The sequence below is a fragment of the Gamsiella multidivaricata genome (genome assembly GCF_025024155.1).
Source record: "Gamsiella multidivaricata strain RSA 2152 chromosome Unknown BC939scaffold_69, whole genome shotgun sequence".
In the NCBI taxonomy this organism is placed as follows: Eukaryota; Fungi; Mortierellomycota; class Mortierellomycetes; order Mortierellales; family Mortierellaceae; genus Gamsiella; species Gamsiella multidivaricata.
The window spans coordinates 173,359-193,978 of NW_026251777.1; the positions used below are offsets into that span (position 1 = coordinate 173,359).

General features: G+C 49.3%; 7 protein-coding genes across 7 annotated transcripts; 5 read left to right on the plus strand and 2 right to left on the minus strand.

Moving 5' to 3' along the window:
• Positions 1-2,484: 2,484 nt before the first annotated feature.
• BC939DRAFT_278860 (uncharacterized protein) lies at positions 2,485-4,979 on the plus strand. Its single transcript, XM_051551192.1, has 4 exons — positions 2,485-3,838; positions 4,196-4,283; positions 4,384-4,681; positions 4,878-4,979. Exons 1-3 carry the CDS (start codon positions 2,567-2,569, stop codon positions 4,479-4,481), a joined length of 1,458 nt encoding a protein of 485 aa, XP_051408781.1. The 5' UTR covers positions 2,485-2,566; the 3' UTR covers positions 4,482-4,681; positions 4,878-4,979.
• Positions 4,612-4,969, plus strand: BC939DRAFT_462089 (uncharacterized protein). The gene has a single exon (XM_051557079.1). It carries the CDS (start codon positions 4,750-4,752, stop codon positions 4,921-4,923), a length of 174 nt encoding a protein of 57 aa, XP_051408782.1. The 5' UTR covers positions 4,612-4,749; the 3' UTR covers positions 4,924-4,969.
• A 1,684-nt stretch (positions 4,980-6,663) lies between the features above and the next one.
• BC939DRAFT_462091 (uncharacterized protein) lies at positions 6,664-9,173 on the plus strand. Its single transcript, XM_051557080.1, has 2 exons — positions 6,664-7,059; positions 7,170-9,173. The coding sequence occupies exons 1-2, from the start codon at positions 6,802-6,804 to the stop codon at positions 9,141-9,143; spliced, it is 2,232 nt and encodes a 743-aa protein (XP_051408783.1). The 5' UTR covers positions 6,664-6,801; the 3' UTR covers positions 9,144-9,173.
• Positions 9,174-9,293: 120 nt separating this feature from the next.
• On the minus strand, positions 9,294-11,000 carry BC939DRAFT_462092 (Prephenate dehydratase-domain-containing protein). Its single transcript, XM_051557081.1, has 6 exons — positions 10,913-11,000; positions 10,704-10,811; positions 10,357-10,543; positions 10,001-10,148; positions 9,466-9,864; positions 9,294-9,360 (listed from the first exon to the last, which is right to left on the minus strand). Exons 1-6 carry the CDS (start codon positions 10,931-10,933, stop codon positions 9,336-9,338), a joined length of 888 nt encoding a protein of 295 aa, XP_051408784.1. The 5' UTR covers positions 10,934-11,000; the 3' UTR covers positions 9,294-9,335.
• A 761-nt stretch (positions 11,001-11,761) lies between these two features.
• Positions 11,762-14,303, plus strand: BC939DRAFT_462100 (uncharacterized protein). Its single transcript, XM_051557082.1, has 5 exons — positions 11,762-11,845; positions 12,000-12,546; positions 12,679-13,294; positions 13,393-14,029; positions 14,128-14,303. The coding sequence occupies exons 2-5, from the start codon at positions 12,247-12,249 to the stop codon at positions 14,294-14,296; spliced, it is 1,722 nt and encodes a 573-aa protein (XP_051408785.1). The 5' UTR covers positions 11,762-11,845; positions 12,000-12,246; the 3' UTR covers positions 14,297-14,303.
• Positions 14,304-14,960: 657 nt separating this feature from the next.
• Positions 14,961-15,668, plus strand: BC939DRAFT_480120 (uncharacterized protein; the record flags this gene model as incomplete). The annotated part of the gene is made up of 1 exon (XM_051558911.1): positions 14,961-15,668. The coding sequence occupies one exon, from the start codon at positions 14,961-14,963 to the stop codon at positions 15,666-15,668; it is 708 nt and encodes a 235-aa protein (XP_051408786.1).
• A 2,848-nt stretch (positions 15,669-18,516) lies between these two features.
• Positions 18,517-20,620, minus strand: BC939DRAFT_462105 (P-loop containing nucleoside triphosphate hydrolase protein). Its single transcript, XM_051557083.1, has 2 exons — positions 19,344-20,620; positions 18,517-18,703 (listed from the first exon to the last, which is right to left on the minus strand). Exons 1-2 carry the CDS (start codon positions 20,457-20,459, stop codon positions 18,671-18,673), a joined length of 1,149 nt encoding a protein of 382 aa, XP_051408787.1. The 5' UTR covers positions 20,460-20,620; the 3' UTR covers positions 18,517-18,670.

A 20,620-nucleotide genomic window follows, 5' to 3' on the forward strand; every position in this document is an offset into this window, starting at 1 on the left:
TGTGTCGTCGGAGTTGCGTCCTGTTTTCTGTCCAGTGTCGAAGCTCGGCGACTCTTTCATCTTGTGCTCTGAGGCTGCGATTCTTTCACTTCTTTGGGGCAATCCAAATTCAAAGACGCAGCCTACGCAGCATATCGTGGAATTTCAAGTCTGCTCCCCCGAGATGTCCCACGAACTTGCATCGGAGAAATATGGGAGAGCTTTTCCGACTATTGTTTATCGGAGACAAGGTCGAGGTCAAGGCGGACCCTCTCAAGAACCAGACTTCATATGGCAAGAAAACGACGACCGTAAACCGATTGCTGAAGGACCATTTAAACACGTACGGCTAAGCTGCACTCGATGGGTACATGAAGAGAGCCTTTGCAAATCAGAAGGCTAGGAAGCGAGCAGCTGCCAAAGGCACGGAGCCCCCCCCCCTCCCCCCCCTGGCTTCCCAAGTGATGACAGCATGGAGCAACTATGCCATCAGCAATATGATGAGAATAGACGGTGTCCAACTCCGCCTACGACGTTGGGCAGTCATCCAAAATTAAGGCGCGGATCCCGGAGATTACGTCGCGATTTCCTAACAATTGGGTCTCTCGCAAAGGGTTTCGGTCAAGACCTCCAGAATGTTGCCATTGTGGGGGTGGATCCTGGTGAAGTAATTCCGGCATCGTTTTGTGCGCTGGACTCCGCGGAAACCGAACCGAATCGCGAACCTGTCTATCAGATGCTCCGTTTTCTCTACAGTTCCAGCTTGTCATTCAGAGCCGCGCTGGAGGCTAAAAAAAAAAAAACGCGAATGGGTCAGTGTCACAATCAAAGACGATGCAGGATTGAGCTGGGGATCGTGACCCATATTGCGGACGGACAATGAAGAAGGGTACACATGCGAGACGCTTAGCGTATCGAAATTGGAGACCTCGCTACTGTCGTCGTTGTTCGTAAGCATGGAAGAACACCGGCGCGGTCTTCGTTTCGACAATTCAGCTATGTCCTACAACCACTTCGCGGTTTTTACGGATCTCGCTCGATGAAAAAAATAAAATAAAATAAATAAAAAAAAGGTTGTGGATGCTCAAAAAGACGAACCGGGCTGAGAAGGATCATGCCGTGCGAGTCGTGAACCCACAAGACGGGATGCATACTGGGCCAACGAGACTAGCGATGTTTGTATACGGGTCAGGATAGTTCAACACCCACGAGAGCCTCAAGGGGTATTTTCTCCACAAGGTATGTTGTTATAAACATATTCATTGCGATTTGCTTGTTTTCAGTCCAGTATCAATACTGATGCCATGTTCCCGTATGCCATTGCGCTGTATAGGCAAACTGTGTACGAAAAAAAACAAGCACCGAAGAATGGCAAAGCCAGCGAATCGGGCGTTCGTGTGTCTCGAGGATGGGTGCTAGAGATGGCTAGACAGGAACTGCGTTGGAGTCCAGTGTTTGGCCCCGCCCAGAGCGTCTCCGCTGGCCCCAACAAGAATAACTGTACTGGCCGTATCAGTTAAAATCTATCCTAGGTGGCTGTCGAAGGGATAGGGGGAAGTATGTTGTAGTCTACATACCTCCTCGGCTGTACCTGGAGCTCAACTACATGAACCTGCCGAGAGTGCAAAGTGCTCTCTTCCTCTTCACCTCTTGTCCACTCCCGCACTCCACCTCCATCTCATTCCCTCATCTGCCTCTCCACTCCTCCCCTTCTCCCTCTCCCCTCCTCTTTCCACCCTATCCAACTCCATCCCACCACTCAGCTCCCTCACGCGACTCCTCTACCTGCCCCCCCACCACCACCACCATCTTCACTACAATGACGACCGAGGAACTGGACCAGACGCCACCACAACAGCAGCCACACCAGGATGGTCTTCTGCCTCAGACTACGGCCAAGGACAGCTCTGCAGAGTCATTCACGGGGCTGCTCAAGCACAACAGGGCCTCTGTCCTGATGAATGACTATAAGCAACAAGGATGGGTAAGAGCCTCGCCCCGGAGTCCTTATTTGCCTGTCACTGCAAATCGATTGCCACCAACTGACTCCCTATGCATCAACTCTACAATGGGCCCCACCCTATTTCATCCCACCATTTGCCATTGGTTCGACCCTTAGATCTTACTCAACGATGGCTGCCCTGACTGCAATGTAAGTTTTCCATGCGATCGATATGCTTAATTTAATTCATTCAAAATTGGGACTAAGCTTGACCAGGGCGAGTGCGCCTAGTGGCACTGTAAGCGGTACTCAATTGCAATGTCCCTTATCTACAACTGCTCATGCTCATATCTGTATATCGTGTTGATGCCATGGTACTCCGATGGTGCGACCGTGCCCCACCCTCTGTGTACCTGGAAAAAAATTGTTCTTTTGGAGCCACTGGGCGTGAGCGTGGGCACTCAACTTGTGCTCGGATGAAAAGGATTACCATCTGCATGCACATTTACAGTAGAAGACCATTAACGGTCCCTCTACTTTTGTCCTCCTAAAATGAAGGCTCTTGTCCACCTTGCATTTGAATCGCCATCTTATTCTAAATGATGCTGTAGTCGTTTGTTGAATTACCCTATTTTCGAACAAAAGATGGAAGGTGTCATTGGAACAGGGATCGTATTACTATTTTTTTCATTGTTGTCATTTCTGCCTGTACATCTCTCCAGTGCTCTTTTGCTTCTCTTGTGTGCATTCTTTACCTTTCCTCGTCTTTGCCGCCCCCTTCCTCCATCAACGCCCTCTTTCCTACCCATTGAACCCGTTGACTCATCCACACTCTTTTCTCGCCGCTCTCCATCTTACACACTACAGACGCCGTTGATGCGCAATCAGGAGGCTACCAACCAAGTCTGTGTCAACTGTGAGATCAACCCACCCGTCGACCCCGAAGAAGAAGAGAGCCAGCATCTTTCGCCACTGCCTCAGGAACACCAACCAAAATCAGACTCTCAGCAGCTTGAAACTAAAAAGCCCAACAGTGGCCCTATCATGTCCCTCCCCCCACCGACCTCTGCCTTGCCTGCGATCCCTTCACCCGGGCCACTGCGGCCCATGCCATCACCAAATAACCGCGTCTCTGTCCTGGATCCCATGATGGATGCAGTTCGTATGAACTACCGCACCCCCGCAGGGCGCGACTCATCAGTGCTCTTGCCGTCCGACTATCCTCGTCCTCCTCCACCTCCAGGATCGACTACGCCCTTGCCTCAGCCCACTCGAACACCACCACCCAACAAGCGACTTCCAGGGCTCCCCACCCCAAGGTTGACGTTCCCTCGTCCTCCCCCAGGGCCACCTTCATTAGCAGCATCCTGTCTCATATCCCCCCCATCATCTCCGCCTGCACCCAAACTGATGCCAAGGGACAAGCGGCGTTCGCCGCAGAGCTCTGTTGTGGTACAGGGTAATAATATCCTGCTATCAGCTACTCCGCCTACTAGACCACGAGCGCCGTCACGGTCCAATCTTCCGACTCCGCCCCCATCCATGGCCCTGGACACTGCACCCGGTCCAAACACCATTGATGTCATGATTGCTGAACAGACCACGCACGAGAGCACCGAGATGGAAGAGAGGGGCTCTGATGTGGATGATGCACGTAGCCGCAACACAGGGCTGGAAAACCGTCCCCAGGCTCAGAAAGAAGCGCAGATGATTGAAGAGGATGATGAGGAGAAGGGTCTGGAGAGCCATGACGAATTCGAGGACGCCGAAGAGGAGTACAGACCCTCGGAGGAGGAGATCAGGGTGCGGGAATCAAGGCGAGAACAGAGTGAGCGTGCATCCCGCTTGATAGGCGAGAAAATGCTTCAGGGCTGGACCATGCTGCAGGATCCCTGTCCCAACTCGGCATGCAATGGGGTAAGTTAATGTATCTCTCTTCATATACCCAGCATTTTTCATTTCCTTCAGGCTGATGAAATGGCAACAAAAACAGAATAGAATGCATGGGGCATTTTCTTTTGGAGTGCATACTTGTCTGCATGCGTTTTTGTTATTACTTTCCAGTCGTTCGTGTACCACCACCACCGCCGACAGAAGACAAAGAGGGAAAGGAATATGAAAAAAAAAGAGCGTTTGTGCACCCTGGCGCGTATTTGCTCGCATGATGAATGAGTGTGAATGGGAAGTTGCCCAATCCATATTCGTAACGAACCAGCGCCGAACTCACATGCTCACGCTTGTCCTTGTTGTTTATATTATTATGTATTTTATTAGGTCCCGTTGATTAGGAACCGTGAAAGGAAAAAGGAGTATTGTGTGATCTGTGAAACGACTTTCCAGCGGGAGCAGGATCTCGAGCAGGGCAAGTACACCATCGTGCCACCTCCAGCACCAACAACATCAGTACCCTCACCAGCAATACCGGCACCAGTACCAGCATCAGTAACAACAACGCCACACAGGAGTATCTCTAGTCCCATGGGTCTGCCATCTTCCTTCCATCACACTTCATCATTTCCTGCCCCTCCTTCGACCATGCCTCCTGCTGTCCATCGTATAACCTCGCCTACAGTCGGTCCCTCGACAGGCTCACACAGAGTGACATCTCCTCTTTCGAGCCCGATCTCCGCACGCGCAACCCGCGATCTCAATGGCAGGATCTCAATTCCAATTGTTCTGCCTCCTCCTGTACCCATGTCGCCGAGCTTTGGGATGACAAGCCAGCAGATCTTGAGCAGACATCAAAGCGAGGATTTGGACGTAAGTGTCTCCGAATGGAACTACTCCATAGTCATGGTGCTATAAAGTGATGAATTTCCCGAGGGCCCATGCAATTTTCCGTCATTTTGAATTATTGGGCAATTGGGGCTCCTCTAGGAAATAGCATGGCAACGGTTGCAGGTTTTAATGTCCGATGGCCTCGTCATCTAATCCTTCTTATCAACATTCATTACAGAAACTGGCCTCTGAGGATGAAGACATGCGAAGGCACATGCAATTGATCGGCAAGGTCAGCGAGTTTTCATCTAGATCGTTGCCGCCCGTTCCACCGGTGCCAGCGGTGCACTCAACCTCTCCATCCCGTCCGACGTCGACCCACTCAAACTCTTCAGATAAGGAGAGACATAATCGCCATCATCTTCACCAGACGCACGCGTCCCAGTCGAACAACAACGAGAGCAGTACACCTCCGGCGCCTCGCAATCAATCCTCGCCTGAGGTCAGGGCCATTATTGAAGCGACCTACAAGACCATGTCGACGCTCCTCAGCAAGCTGGAGGTATATCGGCTAGCGTTGGAGATGTCTGAGAGTCCTAAGGAGTCGCAGGTGCTCATTAGCCAGATCAAGGGCCTTATGGAATGTCTAAAGGCCTGTCGGGAGGTCCTGTAAGGCTCTTTCACGAAAACCCGCCAGGTGGCCGGGTTACCATCGCAACGCTACTGCAGTGCGCTTTATTGTACATGCACCTCTTTTTCATGAGCACACACATTTCCTCTCATTCATGTTTTTGTATTGACGTACACGTTTGTTTATTTATTTATTTTACGAGCATTTTACATTTTACGATTCTTTTGGCAGATAAAACATATCTTCAACTTTCATACCTAGACACAAAAACGTTTTGATATAACCAAAGGAGACAAGAAAAAAAAGTCAGTACGACATTCTTCTTTTCTCTTTGTGTTTATAATATCTCAAACAAGAATGTTTCACGTAGGGGGGTGAATGCCTCAGAAGTAAAAAGTGTATGTGATTTGTTTGTCATCCTTCTTCAACTTTGAAGTGAGAATTGCAGAATCGCGTATCATCAATGGCATTGCTAGACTTCACTCGCTCGCTCGCTCGTGGCAAGATTTTTTTTTTATGTATATTTATTTTTCGAAAACACAGATGAAGAAAAAAAAAAACAACGCGTTCTGAGACACATTTTTATTACCTTTTTGACACATCTGTCTTTGTTCAGCGGCCCATAAAAAAAACCCCTATTCTGATAACACGGAAGCAATTGCAAATGCACATAATTAGTATCTCTGCGACTTTTTCATTGTGTATCGAACGATAGACGAGTGGCGAGAAAGAAGAGAATTGCGAGGTTGTTGCTTCAGATCAAGGAAGGCACGATGTTTCAATCAACATTGTATGTTTAGACGCGGAATATCGATACATCATAAGCAGCATTCATTCTCTTTCGGTGTATGAGGGAGAGGGGAATTGGGGGATGGACAATACAGCGCGATGAATGGATGGGAATCAAGAAGACGATAATAGGCAGGAGTTGATTGTTTGCATACCTGGTAATCAAAGTAAAGAGCGTCTTTGCGAAAGAAATGCGACTCCATCACATCACCCCGACTGCCCTGCTGACTGACCAAGATAGCGAGTGAAACTGGCTGTCGATTCATTTGGCGCGTGAAATTGATGGTTGTCCCTGTTCCCCGTTAAAGAGATAGAACGCGATCAATTGCACGGCAAAAGAGTCGACGCAGTTGCACTGGCAGGTCCTGATCAGCAGCAGATCCGATGGTGCTGGTGGTGAGATGATGAAGAGCAAAGGAAGGTGGAGGGTGGAAGAGAGATCAAAGAGAAGACAAGAAGAAAACAAGGGTGTGAAAATTTTTATGTCTGTTCGAGAATCGATTGTTTGATAAAATTTAGATTATCTCACGTGGATAAGATCACGTAATATCCAGTTTAAGAGAACTGCTATCATCTTTGGCAAGGGTGTGTCCACTTGGATGGCATTAGCATTACTCAGACATCTGCTTTGCCCACCCATCCCTCTTCCCATCCCGCATTCATTCCTCTCGCCCCTCGGGACTCACCCCTTCCCTACATCCAGTATCAAGCTCTATCCAGATATCGCTATATTTGCTATCCGATGCTCGCTCAGAGGAGCAACAAGAAAGCAAGGCTGACGGCTTCTTTCCCAACCACTGTTGCCGCTCAGGATCTTATTCCGCAGCCCAGACCCCCAAGCACCATTTTGACAGTAGATGACGATGACGACCATAGGGACCCGATGTCCTTCTTCTCAGAAGAGGTTGCGCTGAGTATCCTTGAGCTGCTCTCGCCAGCGGATCTCGGGAAGTGTGCCTGTGTCTCTAGATTATGGCATCGACTCGTCAACGATCAAATGGTAATGTTGCCTAAAGTGGCCTCCTAGATGTTGTTGTCTAGCAAAAAGTCTTGTTATCGAAGCATATACTGACCTCTCCTCCTCTCAATTTTGTTTTATTGATGTAATAGCTGTGGAGACGCCTGTTCCTGAAATACCGATTTATATACCCCAGAGGTCTAGCCTCCTTCTCCGGACCTCGATCCTCCTCACAATTACCATCGAACAATCGTCTCTCAACCAATAACCACAATCGCCACAGTCGCCTCAAACGGAAACGGTCCTCATTCGGATTGGGTTCTCAGCGACCGTTATCAACAACACAGTACCAAATCTCATACGACCATCAATGCTGGAAGGCACTTTACCGACTCAACCATAACTGGATCATGGGCCAAGCCCATGTCACGGCCCTCACCGCTCAGGAGTTGCTCCAACGCGATCAGCATGCCTTGAAGCTCGCTGCTGCTGCTGCAAGCAGTAGCAACAGCAAGAGCGATGTTATGCATTGGAGTAAGGCGGATCTGAAAAGAGGCGGGAGACATACTCCCATGGTTCAATTCAAGGGATCGGTTATCTTGATTGTCAGTCCAAACGATTTAGTCCATCTTTGGAGAATCCGGGCCGCATCCACATTGGAGAAGGAGGTGGGCGCTTCTGGGCCCGCACAGCCGGAATTCTGGCAGACCTACCAGCCATCCACTTCAAAGTCAAGGGATACACCTATGACAGAAAACAGCCGACGATCCTCGCAGATTACGTGTTTGGCTTTGGATACTTGTAACAGGGACACAAACACAAACACGAACACGAACACGAAGCTATGGCAAAAGGTCATGGTCGGATATGCCTCCGGACACTTTTCAGTCTTTGAATACCATCCACCGAACGACACCATTAACAAGGATCAAAACGAACCACTGGATAATGACGATGCTCATACACCAACACTGCGCGAAATCGGGAACACGGTCGACCTACCAGCTTGGAGCGATGTCGGTCAAATACAAACAGCTTCGTTCCTTCACCCGATCCTCACAACCTGTTCCATTGACGGCACAGTCTCGATTTATATCCTCAACTCAGAATCTCCCACGGACGAAACACGGCCATGGTGTCGGCTGTTGCATCGTCTCTACGGGACCTCGACCGCCTCTCCCATCGGGATCGCACTCGAACAGATCCCGACCTCATCACCATCGTCGTTGTCGTTGTCGTTGTCGTCGGTCGAAAATAAAAATCCGATGGCGATGGCGGTGCGATGGAGGGCACTGCTCAGTTTCGGGCTGGAACTCTATGACGCCTCTTGGACGCTTCGGCTCCAGGAGATCGAATTCGATGAGCGCTCGATCCTGCACTCACTCGAGATAGGAACTGCCGACGGCCATGGATCTGATGAAGGCATCGACGCTGATGCGGACGAGGGATACGGCTCCCCGTTTTCTTACCCCCACCACCACCACCCCTACTATTTCAAATCGGCAATGACTGCCGCATATGGATCTGGATCTGGATTGGAGGCCTCGCATCCTGCGATAGAGCATGGACATGGACATGGACGGATAGGATCGATCTCTGCTATTAGTATCTCTTGGCCGTTCGTCGTAACAACCCATAGCGACAATACTATGAACGTCTTTCTCATGGCCCGGACACCCACGGGATCCAATCCAACGTGCGGACAAAATCATGGGGTCCACCGTTCTGACGAAGCACCTTCCCCGTTGAATAGAGTAACTTTACGGAGGGTGCGGTTAAAGTTCCAGCATTTGTCGACGCTCTATGGACATTGTGGGGCGGTTTCGAGCGTCTCGATCGAGGCGCAGTCAGGGCGGTTGGTTAGTGCGAGTATGGACCGGTCGATCAAGGTCTGGACGATGACGACAAAAGACCAGGATGATCCACTGGACCACCAATTGGAGCACCAGCAGCAGGAGAGGGTTCATCGATGCTCAGTATCGATGAGTGATATCGACAAGAGCTGGACGGAGAGTGGCCAGGTGACGAAGGAGGAAGGGTTGGGGCTCGTTTGGGTCGGTTCGGATGAGGAGAAGATTGTCAGTATGAACTGTGATGGTACTGTCAAGGTGTGGCAGTTTTCTTAGAATGAGAACGAAGGAGGCGAGCGGAGAGTTTTTTTTTTTTTTTTTTTTTTTTCTTTTTTGTTCTTTTGTTTTTTTTTGTGTTTTTTTGTAATTTTTTATTGTACACGTTGCTAGTTTACAGGAATGAAAAAAAAAAAAAAAAAAAAAAAAAGAGCAATGGTAAAGAGGATCTAAATGTAACAGATCTCTCGTTCAGCGTCTAACTCCATGCAGATATCTATATGGTTCGAAGCAGCACAAAAAATGCAGGATTAGAAAATACCATCCAACGTCCTCCAAGAGCAGTGTAACCCAGACAAAATACCAGACGAAAAAAACCGACCTCGGATAAGATCCTAGATGGGTACACTTCTGCGTGAATTCCAGCAAGTTATCGACGGCCCTTTTTATATTTTCCTCATTTCCTGGTGCGCCCTCGATATCAATATAAGTCACATACTCCCACGGCGTCGCCAACGTAATCGTCCTCGACGACGGTCTCGATTCCAGTTTCGTGATATTGATATCCCGCAACGCAAAACACGAACACACACGATGTAATGCCCCGACTTGGTTCTTCATGACCAATGCAAACGATGATTTGGGGCTCATGTTCCGATCAGGTTGGAGGATAGGATGACGTGCGATTAGCCAGTACCGGGTTATGTTGTTGGGAGTCGAATCCGAGCCCAGGATTGTCAGGTTGTGCAGTTGTGCCGCGCGTTTCCCAGCCAGCGCGGCACTATGTCAAGAGAACAAAGTTCGTAAAGGCGTTAGTAGTGTTGTGGGAATGTATGTTGAGGACGAAGGGAACAAGATTAGAGAATTAGGAATGGAAATGGGAATGGATGCATGTGGGGATAGAATGTAGACGTTACATGCCGGGTTCGTTGCTTCGTGCGACTTCTTCGGCGGCGCTGGCAGTGTTGCTGGAGAGGACGGCTCGGTAGCCTTCTGGAAGGGTCGCGTCGAGGAAATCCTGGCACTGTTCCAGAATCGCAGGGTGGGATTGGATCTCGACGATATCTGGAAGGTGGGAAGGAGGAAGGAGGAGAATGAGAATGGTCAGATCCATTCGATCGATATGGGCAGCATGAAATGGTCAAGGATATCGTATATCGCTCGCTTCGTTTTTCTTCGTTGTTTCTGTGAGGAAAAGCTTCCCCCCCAGGATAACAATCCGATCCAGATACTCAGATCGATATAGCATATGTGTCAAAAATCTTTTGCATACCTTTCAACTCTGTTCCTGAACGGGCCATAATGTAATGTGACTCACTGCAGGTGTACTCGCCCACGACCCAGAGACGGGGTTCCTGTTCAGCAAAGAGCTCAAGGACCGAGTGCAATGTTCCCGAGAGCGAGTTCTCGATTGGAATCAGACCGTGACGCACCGTGCCCCTTTGTACGTTCGCGAACAGCTATCCAAAAGTCGGGGGAGAAAAGAAACAAAGAACGGGCGCGTGTTAGGGTTGCTGGCGATGTGGGAAGTGGGTTTTTTCTTTTTTCATTTTTTTTTTTTCCGCAGATAATGCGATTGAGAGGTTTGATCGATCGGTTGCCTAGAATCCTTTGGTTTACCTCAGCCAGGGTGTCGAAGCCTTCAGTGGAGAAGGAGTGCTGGGAGAAGCTGGGATGGCTGGAGGTGAGCTCGAGGATGGCATCTTCGGCGTACGCACCGTTCACACCCTGTTATGATCGTGAGAGGATAGATATGCTGTAAGCATTTGATCGTAGGCATTTTTTTTCTTTTACACGAAAAAAAAACGCCGAGTAAGAAGGAGACTTGCATGGAATCCGATTGTATTCATGGTGAGATGGGGAATGAGAATAAGAAGTGGGTTGGTGGGATGAGTATAGAGGGAGAGAAGGAGAAAGGGAGCGAGGAAGAGAGATTGGTGGCAACAAATCAGGAAAGAGAAAAGCTTATGTCCAGGGTTACCACATGACCTGTGGAAATGGAGGAAATGGAATTCCTCATAGTCATTGTTTTTGGGCAAAGCAACTTGCAGTTGCAGCTTCAGTCAGTCAGAGACTAGGGGCATTCAATTCAGTTCGAGGCTAAAAGTTCGCTCTTGGTGACCCCTGCCCCGCTCCCCCTGCCCCGTTCCCCCTGCTCCAGTCCATGGGTGATTGGCTCTTTTTTATAGGGTGGCAATGGTAATGATAGCGATAATGACAATGGGAATGATATTCCTGCACGCTCGCTCGCTCGCTCACTCTGACAGATCTGCCTGATTCTGCTCCATCACTCACATTCACCTCATCGCTTCATTCGCTTTCTTCATCAGCACCACTCACTTCTTATCTGCATCACCCATCGCCCTTTTCTCTCCTCTCGTCATCGTCATCCCCTCTTCCCCTTCTCTCCCCTCTCTCCTTCTCATCGCTCCTTCCCCTCTCGCACACTCCTTCACACCCTCTTCAACTTCTTTCTCTCTCTCCACCCTTCACTCGCTGTCCAATGTAGTAGCCCACGTAACACTCCTTCTCTCTTCACCATCGCCTGCTTCATCTCATCGCTACCTCTTTGTTTTCTTTCTTCCTCTTCTCATTCTCACCTCCCTTTCTCCCTCCCTTCTGTCTTTCCCCGCTAGAACATCCCTTTCCTCCTTGACTTTCCTCATCCCTTTTTTTTCTTTTTCCTTTTTTTTCTTTCTCTCTCTTCATCCTCACATCTACACTCTGCCACTTCAGTCCTTCAACTGCCATTCTTCTGCCTTGTAAGTGATGCCACGGAACACCCACCCCTCATTGCCCCATTCTACCGCCCTCCTCTCCCGCATACATCACCATGTATCGATGAATGGATTGTTTACTCCTCTCTATCGTCTTTTACTAATCGTCTTTCTCACCCATGGACTCATCTACTTTTAGGTCTTGCCCTCGCATCATCCTAAGTGCACTCACCCTCCACTCACGCTCTACACACCCACACCTTCACCAGCTCTTTGACTACAATCCCCTTTCCCTACTGCTGCTCCCTTTCATTTCAATTCCCCATACTTTCCAGCCATCCTGACGACCCGTGACGGACGGCTGGTCAAACTTCCTCACGCTCTTTCTCCCTCTCTCCCTCTTCACCTGTTTGATTGAAGAGTGTATCATTACCATTGTCATTCCAATGAACACGATCCATCCTTCTGTCCAACGAGTCCATTCCTCCATGTCCAATCTAAAGGACGCAGTCACCTCTGCTGCTGCTGCAGCTTCAGAAAAGATCAGTACGCGTCCCGCCAACTTTACTGTGCGCCACGACCCTAAGCACCGCCGGGACAGTCGCCCTCACACTCTGTCCACGTACTCTGAGGACCCCTCTGAGATCCTTGGATCCGGAAGGCAGGTCTCCAGCAACCACCCCCACAATAACGATGCTGGTCATCGCACTAAAGTATCCCCTGCAAAGCGGAAACAGGACACAATGGTATACATTCATTCTTCGAATATGACCTGATCCCTCCGCTCTGTCCCTCTTATCGCCCAAACGCGTGTAAGATTGTAAGATTTGTCTGAATTATTGATCCCGTTTTTTCCTTGTGTTCCTCTCACGCAACAGATGAATAACCAAAAGGCATCGAAACCAAAACGGCTAAAGGAGCATGACGACAAGGGGCCAGGGCCATCATCGCTCAAAAAGACCAGTAGTGGACCCAAACGGAATGGCGTATCTTCAGGACCGTCCTCCAATCCAGCGCAGCAGAAACGCTGTGGTTATTGCGGCTGCACCACAACGCCCATGTGGCGACGCGGTCCCGATGGCCCAAGCACGCTCTGCAATGCCTGTGGTGTTAAATGGAAGCACGGAAAAATATTACAGGATCCCAACACCAACAACAATGATGGCAACCATCAGCAGCAAACCCTCAAATCTGGTGCAGCCTCATCGACCTCAACCTCATCCACATCACCGCCGGGTTCTTTGGCTTCTGTCACTCCCCCAATCAACTCTAAACCAAGTAAAGAACGCTCTGGGAATGGACATGCGCGGCATGGAGACGAGAAAAAGTGGCACAGCAGCAAGGTGTCGGCCAAGAAAGCGTCACATGGGACATTGCGAGGCGACTTTGAGGCCAGGTCAGGCGAAAAGTCTAGTTCAGCCGAGAGCAAGGATGGATCAAGAGCCCTCGAAACAGAGCGAATTGTCCCTGTCAAAAAGAGGCATTCAGGCAAAGGTACGTACAACCCCCCGTTGTATCCTTATTCTGTTTGTAAGTGTGCGTCAAGGAAACATCCTCGACTAATACATGTATCCTTTCCACGCTTTGCTTAGTCGTGCCCGTAAGTCCTCCAGGTCCACGGATGGTACCGATCCATGAGCTGGGAGACCCTACCAGGACACCATTCAAATTCACCCCAGCAAAAACAAGTCCTAGCAGAAAGCACGGTTTTAATGATGGCGAGGCACAATTGAATGGACGGACGAAGCATATGAAGAGCGAATATATTTTCCAGGACCACTCTGGTGGCACATCCTCGTCTTCCGGTAGCACTACATCAGCACAGTCTGACATTCAGGACGCTCAAGGTGCTCACGATGAGGAGGATGCTCAGGATGAGGAGGATGCCCCGCTTGACGTCGAAGGCGGTATCGAACCACAAGCTGGCGGTGATCACGTCTCATTATACGCAGCCAAAAACTTATACACCAATAATACGGCGACATTTCCTTTGCACTTCCCAACCATCTCGATTGCATTTGGACCCAATAATGCCTATTACACCTACCCGAATTGCGCCGTAGTCCTGTTCGAGAACCACTTCCGAATTAAGCTGGTTCAAGGAGGTGAAAAGACCGAGATTGATGTATGGAAGGAAGGGATTGAGGGAACAGAGTTCCAGGCCGTTGATGTCGGCGATGGAGAGAGCATGATCGTCATGAAAGCCCTCCTGCGACAATACCTAACCCGGTAGGCATTATCTTCAGAATCTACCTTTGATGTTTCATTTGCATGACTTTTCATGGCATGGCCTCATTGTTGTATCGTCGTTATCACCTTGTTTTTAGATTCGACAAGGAACTGCTGAATCCAGACAGGAACGAAAGTTTGATCGTCTTTCGGTTCCGTGAACGACTTGATGGTGGTGGACCGTCCGTCAAGCCATTGCTCGAACACTGGCTCGCGACAGATATCCCCGTTCCACCACCCCCTTCCAATGACTCTTTGGAAGCATGATAATGTCCTTTTTTTTTTTTTTTTTGTACTTTACATACCATTACTCTTTTCTCTTCGTTTTTGTTTCATGTCCTTCAATTTCTCTAGCAAATCCACGCCAATTGTGCCTTCCCAACGTTTTCAGTCATCTTTTGCGTTATACCATGCTAGTAGTAGTAGTAGTAGTAGTTTTTTTTTTTTTTTTTTTTTTTTTAATGTTGCTTTCTACTTACAATCATTTTCTGTTTCTGTTAAACCCTTTCATATAACGTTAAAATAATAATTCGATTGAGAGGCCTCTGCTATATATGCACAAGGAAATACCAATGGCTCTGCATATGAAAACCGTCCAAATGGATCCGAATATGCTTTTTGGGCACGATCCCACGACGCGTGCCGCGAAAGACAGACAAACGCGTCGAGATTCGGCGCTGTCTGTCCTAGAAACATTTTTGTGTCTTTTTTTGTAACACATATCGTCTTGTCCCAGATATGCTATGCAAGACGTGTTTTGAATTAGTAGCATTGGGTGTTTTACTTTCTCCCTTAACCCAAACACCTTCCTTAGCGCCCTCTTCTTCAGGATACTCCTTTCATTTTTTTTCATTTTTTTTTTGATCCCTTTCATCTTCAGCCCATCCTAACTTGACTCCACAAGAAAAAAAAATCACACTTCATCTATATTATGACGAACACTCGTAAATCAACCCGTTCCAAGGCCGCGGCTGCATCGGCTTCAAACCCTGAGCCCCAGCCCGAGCACTCGAGCTCGAATGAGTCGACCCCCACTACCACTGCCGTCGATAGTACTCACCAGGCCACCGAGACCGCACATGCGAAGGACGACCAGAAACTGGAGGCAAACGACTCGGATCTGCTCCAGACCTCCGAATCCTTGCCGACGGAGCAGTTATCCGAGGCTGCGACGACCCCGATCAACAATGAGGTCGAGGAGGAGGAACCCATGAAGTCGACCGACCACCATCAGAACGAGCACAAGGAGTCCGAAGCTGAGGCTAAGGGCTTGAGGGGGGACTGGCTCAAGCAAGCCAATGCTGCGACCATGCAGACCGAATCCGGTGCCCATGCCGAGACTACCGGTACTGCATCTGAGCCTGGTCCTGTTCCTGCTGGCGGTGGCATTGAGGAAGCTCAGCCGATTCATGAGATTACGGCTACTGCAGTTGACCCAATTGCCGCAGGTCCAATTCCGATTGCCAATGACAAGACTCCTCAGGCAGAGATGCTCGAGACGAACAAGCATGCGAAGCGAGCTGTCGAACAGGACTCGAATACGGTTGCGGAGGAGGAGCAGGATTATCTCGGGGGAGCGTACAAGTCCCCCTTCCGACATACACACAAGGCTGAGAAGGCTGGCAAGGAGGAACGCTAAATCTGTCGAGCAACTCTCGCACGTAGAGACTTAGGAGTAATAATGTAATATTGCTTGAATCTAGGCTCGTAACCAGCCTGAGGACGAGAGCACGTGAGTGGAAATTGGATTGCCTTTTAAGGCAACCACTCTCTTTTCTCTCTCTCTCAGGCTGGGATAGAACTCGAGTTATTAGCAGGGACCAGAAAAAAAAAGGAGAGCAATTTTTTCAAAGTCGGAAATAGGCTGTGAAGTGGTTCTTTTGCATGCAAATTGTCTGCCGCACTGGAAAAAAAAAAAAAAAAAAAAAAAAGAATGCATGCATGCTCTCCCACAGTCCATCTATTCTTTTAACACACACGCTCCACTTCTTTCTCATCTCTTCTCTCCTTTCTTTATACTCCCACCTTTCCGCCATTGCATCTTCAAGGATTTCGAAAATGAAACTCGATGACCGTTTGCATATTATCTTGACTACGATGGCCACCCATAACCTCACCTTGGGCAAATTTTTGAAGGCGTGCTTTGCATCGAAGGACCCAAGAGTGCAGTTCAAGATATCGCGTTTCCTCGACAGCACTGGCCCAGCAGGACTCGTGCAGGCCTTATCGGAAGGAGTTACGGAACCCAGGCCAGTCGCGGCTGTCATGGAGTCAGCTATCAATCTTGTCGTCAAACATTGCACGGCCGAACTCGATAGTGCTCGTTCGAGTCGCAGCTTGCATCTCCCCTCAACCTCCATCACCGCAGCCAGCGCGACAGGATTTGAGCTTACCACCTTCAGCAAACGCATCCAACGAGCCGCCCCTTTTCTTTTTCGACTACTGATCGGCTTGGCGAGCATCAATACAGCTACCACTCGGTCAGTTCCAACAGTCATCACGGTCATGTCCAGCATGTTTCTATTTCTTCGCAACCAGCATTGTAATTACTTTCAGATGATCATGGGGCTCTACATGTTCAGTAAAGGTGCGTCACGACTACTCATCAACCTATTTTCAAGGGCTGCCCTATCGGTCTCGTACTCAACCATTTTAACCGGCCTCAGGTCCTTAACAACGGACGCCTCCAAAAAAGTTCAAGCGGCAGTCAAAGAGAAGGATTGGTATGTCGTCTACGACAACATCAACATCGCTTTCCGTAGGTCAGACCAGCGACTCCTGAATACAGATACTTTCGAGAATGGAGCGTTGGCGACCATCATCATTTGCGATACTCACTGCGAGCCCGATCTTGACGACAACCCCGCTCGACACCTTACCCTGGACCACCTCATTCCCCACGCGGATAATGAAGATCATCTCAGGCTGGTTTTTCGGCACCATCTGACTAAGGTGCTTAATCGACGCATTCCGGCGCTTGATTCGCGCCCCGAATGCGTGATGCCTGCCCCCACGAAAAGGCTGCTTCCATATAATGCAACAACCACTTTTCCTTTGCCTTCAATGAACATTGATCAGTCTTCCATCCAAGGGAATCAAGAGATCCTCAATGCTATCATGGAGAGCGCACTGGAGTTACCGCCAGAGTGGTTCAATAACCGGAGACTCATTCTCGCAGGAGACCAACTAACTGTCAGCCGACTTCGATCGTTAAAACAGTTGCGCTGGGATGACGTCTCTACATACCATCGACTGGATTGGGCGATCCCAGTGATGCAGCTCTTTCATATGCAGATGCTTTTAGCCTCGACCATCCTTCGGACTCATTATGGCTCTATGTCTGCACCCGGATCCTTGGCGTACAATGCGGTAATGCTTGGAAGGAAACGAGTCAATTTGGACAAGCCCGACTTTCACGCCACAGATGAGCTCCTCCGACACACTTTTGACGGCATAGTTTTGCGGCTCTGGGAGATAGAGATGGGGCATGATGATATAGAATCGTTTGCATTCGAAGGGAGTGCTGACGAGCTCAAGGACTTCGTTGATCGTAAGGTCACTATCATCCTGGAGAGGTATTTTACCACAGTAAACTTGGACCAGCTTAACGGCACAGCCTCCAGGAACGCTGCCTTATTTTGCGAGACATGATGGTCTACATGGAATTATCGTCTGCCATCAAATGTGGCGATATTGGGCGCATTGAGGAGAGCATTCGATGGATCACAATCATTTTTCAGGCTGGCTCAACCATGAACTATGCCAACGAACTTCTTCACTTTCACTGCGGTCTATTCCATTCCTGGTCTGAGCAGACAAAGCTCGCTGTGATGTCCTCGTTGCTGGTGAACACGTCAGGCCAGAAGGATAGGTTTCTGCCAGCGGATCTTTTCCAGGAGCACATGAACCTCCAGGTAAAGACCATTCACGCCGCTAAAGGAAGCAACGCCAGCTGGGAGTTTATCGCGAAAGCCGTGTCGACCAATGTTGGCGTGTTTGCTTCTATCGAGAGAACGTTGGAGACGCAGTTCGAGGTCCCCAAGAGTGGGAGCAAACACGCACAAGTATCTGCGGCAGCAGACATCCGGAGCATCATCTCATCACTCAAGGCAACCGCCATTCTGATGAGGGATATACCCCTATCTCATGAATGTCACAAGGACCTGACTCCAGTGACAGATTTGTTTGTAAAGGGTATTGTCAAGCTGTCAGAGGGGAAGCGCCTTCAATCATTCCTTGCCGCCCATGCCCGAAATCATAGCCGCCCCACAGAACCGATGGATATTGCTGTCGACATGGATAAGGCTTCACTTTTTGCCGGTTCAGGATCTGACGTGAATATGACTGGAGAAGCAAGGCAGTATCAATGCGACGACCATGACGAGTGTGCCATAGAACACTATTTACATGACAATAACATGGGACCGGCGCAGGAACTAGTCTTTGACATTGATGTGTATCTGGGAGAATTAGAATGAGATCGTTAGAAAATAAATTCTTATTTTTTTTGTTTATTAAAAAAGCCCTGGGGCGTCTGGACCTTGAAGTAGAGTTCTGGCCTTGCGCTAGGTAGCTGTCTCGGCCTCGGCTGTAAAAGAGAAGGAGCAGCCTGCCCTGACGATTCCTGGTCCGATTCAACTCCTATCTCGGTAAATGACAAGCGAGGGGGAGGCACTATCTTGTTGCAGTCAATATACCGCGTTCGAGATTGACGAGTCGGCGTTAAAGGGTGCGGTATGAATACGACAGTGCCGCGCTGTGGGGTCGCTGGACATGCTGGAGTTGTTGGCTGCGATGGGTATGATCGTGGTAGCGATGGGTATGGTCGTGGTAGCGATGGGTATGGTCGTGGTAGCGGTGTGTTTTTTTTTGCTTCTTGAACCTCAATATCGTTGTTGAATTTAACAAGACGATTGCCAAGGTCCTGCAAAAACTCGCTCTTCAGCGGCAGCCAACTTATGGTTGTCAGTATCGACTCCGGTGTTGTGATCCGACCGCACTTCTCTGCAAGTTTCTGAATCGTCGCGTCCGTCATCAGACATTCCGGAGTAAATAACATGAATTTTCCCCTGTAGTGTTCGTCAAAAGTTTGATCTCTCCAGCTCATTATAATCTGCTTGGCTAGCTGCTTCTGGCCCGCCGTGCGAGGTTGTGTTGTTGCCTTCGTTGATGCGCTGCTTGAAGCCTCTGTGCCACAATCCTGCGCTGCATTTATCGCGTCCTTAGGTGCCTCCGTGTCCTCCTCTGGTGGTAAATCAGGGTGGCAGTTGTCGCAGCAGTGAGCATCAACATCTCTGTGCGTGTTCTGGAATACCTCGTTGACGTATCTGCGGCGACAGCTGGAGATGGTCACGTAGTCACGAAGGAACGGGTCGACCAGCGAGGGCGCCTGTGAGGGAACAAGAAAGATGCTAATCCCCTGCAGTGCCGGGTTTCTTCCTGCTCTTCCCAGCCGCTGAAAAAGCACCGAGATGCTGCCAGGATATCCATACTGGACGACACGTATGACGTCGCTGATATCGCAGCCCATTCCAGCTGCTTCCGTCGATAGCAATATGCAGACACGGTTTTGCTTGAAGTCCTCCATCTTGTTGCGCTTATACAGCTCTGACTTGGCCGCATGAAAGATTGCCACGCTATTGACTCCCACTAGCGCCTTGACGTAAACCGCGGCTGACTCGACTTCCATGAGAGTCTGAAAGTAAACAATCGTCTTGACCTTATCCTTCAGAAAAAAAAGGTCGTGAAAAGTGGAACGTCCATGCTTCATGATGCTAACAGTGTATTTAATGTTGATCCTATCGTTGCCTACATTGACGACGGTAGCGTTTTTGAACAGCATGGAACTGGTAAGCGTGGTAAGAAGCGCGGGCGGCAAGGTGGCAGATACTGCAAGGAACGAGACGTCAGGATGAGCCATAGCGCGCAATCGGCCAAGCTGACTGTAAGCCTGTCGAAAATCCATGCCCCAAGTTCCGACGCAGTGAGCTTCATCGACGACGATATTGCGCAAACGACTTCTCCATCCTTTGTCCTGCCATAACGCTGATAGTCGTGAGCTCTTGAAGATAATCTCTGGAGAAGTAAACACGGCTCGATATTTTCCTGATGCCAAATCTGCGATATTGGTACGCGTCTCTTGCTTGATATTGATGCTGGGAATGCCAAGCGCAACAAGCTTTGAGTGTTGCTCGTCGCTTAAAACTTTGAGTGGGCTGACAATGAGAATGATGTCGTTCGGCCAAATGAGCAAAGGCAGAAAGTAAACCAGTGTTTTTCCCCATCCAGTGCCTGCAATCAAAATGCAGTCTTTCATCCGCCCTAACATTTCCACCACTTGTATTTGCTCTGCCCTTGGACGATACCCGAAAGCCGCCTGACAGATTTGAGCGGTGTCTTCTGGAAGCTGCCTCTTGCGGTGCGCCGCCATGGAGCCTGAAGTAAGAGACTGTTGCAGTTGAAGATGCAATGGCGGAAAGGTGGGAGTATAAAGAAAGGAGAGAAGAGATGAGAAAGAAGTGGAGCGTGTGTGTTAAAAGAATAGATGGACTGTGGGAGAGCATGCATGCATTCTTTTTTTTTTTTTTTTTT

Excerpts from the sequence above, each read along its gene's own strand:
- BC939DRAFT_462089 (XM_051557079.1), top strand. The coding sequence starts at position 4,750 with ATGCAATTTTCCGTCATTTTGAATTATTGGGCAATTGGGGCTCCTCTA.
- BC939DRAFT_462091 (XM_051557080.1), top strand. The coding sequence starts at position 6,802 with ATGCTCGCTCAGAGGAGCAACAAGAAAGCAAGGCTGACGGCTTCTTTC. Across the intron at positions 7,060-7,169 it reads GACTCGTCAACGATCAAATG|CTGTGGAGACGCCTGTTCCT; the intron begins GTAATGTTGCCT and ends TTGATGTAATAG.
- BC939DRAFT_278860 (XM_051551192.1), top strand. The coding sequence starts at position 2,567 with ATGGAAGGTGTCATTGGAACAGGGATCGTATTACTATTTTTTTCATTG. Across the intron at positions 3,839-4,195 it reads CCAACTCGGCATGCAATGGG|GTCCCGTTGATTAGGAACCG; the intron begins GTAAGTTAATGT and ends GTATTTTATTAG. Across the intron at positions 4,284-4,383 it reads GGAGCAGGATCTCGAGCAGG|GAGTATCTCTAGTCCCATGG; the intron begins GCAAGTACACCA and ends AACGCCACACAG.
- BC939DRAFT_462105 (XM_051557083.1), bottom strand. The coding sequence starts at position 20,459 with ATGGCGGCGCACCGCAAGAGGCAGCTTCCAGAAGACACCGCTCAAATC. Across the intron at positions 18,704-19,343 it reads GCCGCAGATACGTCAACGAG|TGCCTCCCCCTCGCTTGTCA; the intron begins GTATTCCAGAAC and ends GCAACAAGATAG.
- BC939DRAFT_462092 (XM_051557081.1), bottom strand. The coding sequence starts at position 10,933 with ATGAATACAATCGGATTCCAT. Across the intron at positions 10,812-10,912 it reads TGAATACAATCGGATTCCAT|GGTGTGAACGGTGCGTACGC; the intron begins GCAAGTCTCCTT and ends CGATCATAACAG. Across the intron at positions 10,149-10,356 it reads TTCAGGAACAGAGTTGAAAG|ATATCGTCGAGATCCAATCC; the intron begins GTATGCAAAAGA and ends CCCACCTTCCAG.
- BC939DRAFT_462100 (XM_051557082.1), top strand. The coding sequence starts at position 12,247 with ATGAACACGATCCATCCTTCTGTCCAACGAGTCCATTCCTCCATGTCC. Across the intron at positions 12,547-12,678 it reads AGCGGAAACAGGACACAATG|ATGAATAACCAAAAGGCATC; the intron begins GTATACATTCAT and ends CTCACGCAACAG. Across the intron at positions 14,030-14,127 it reads CTGCGACAATACCTAACCCG|ATTCGACAAGGAACTGCTGA; the intron begins GTAGGCATTATC and ends CCTTGTTTTTAG.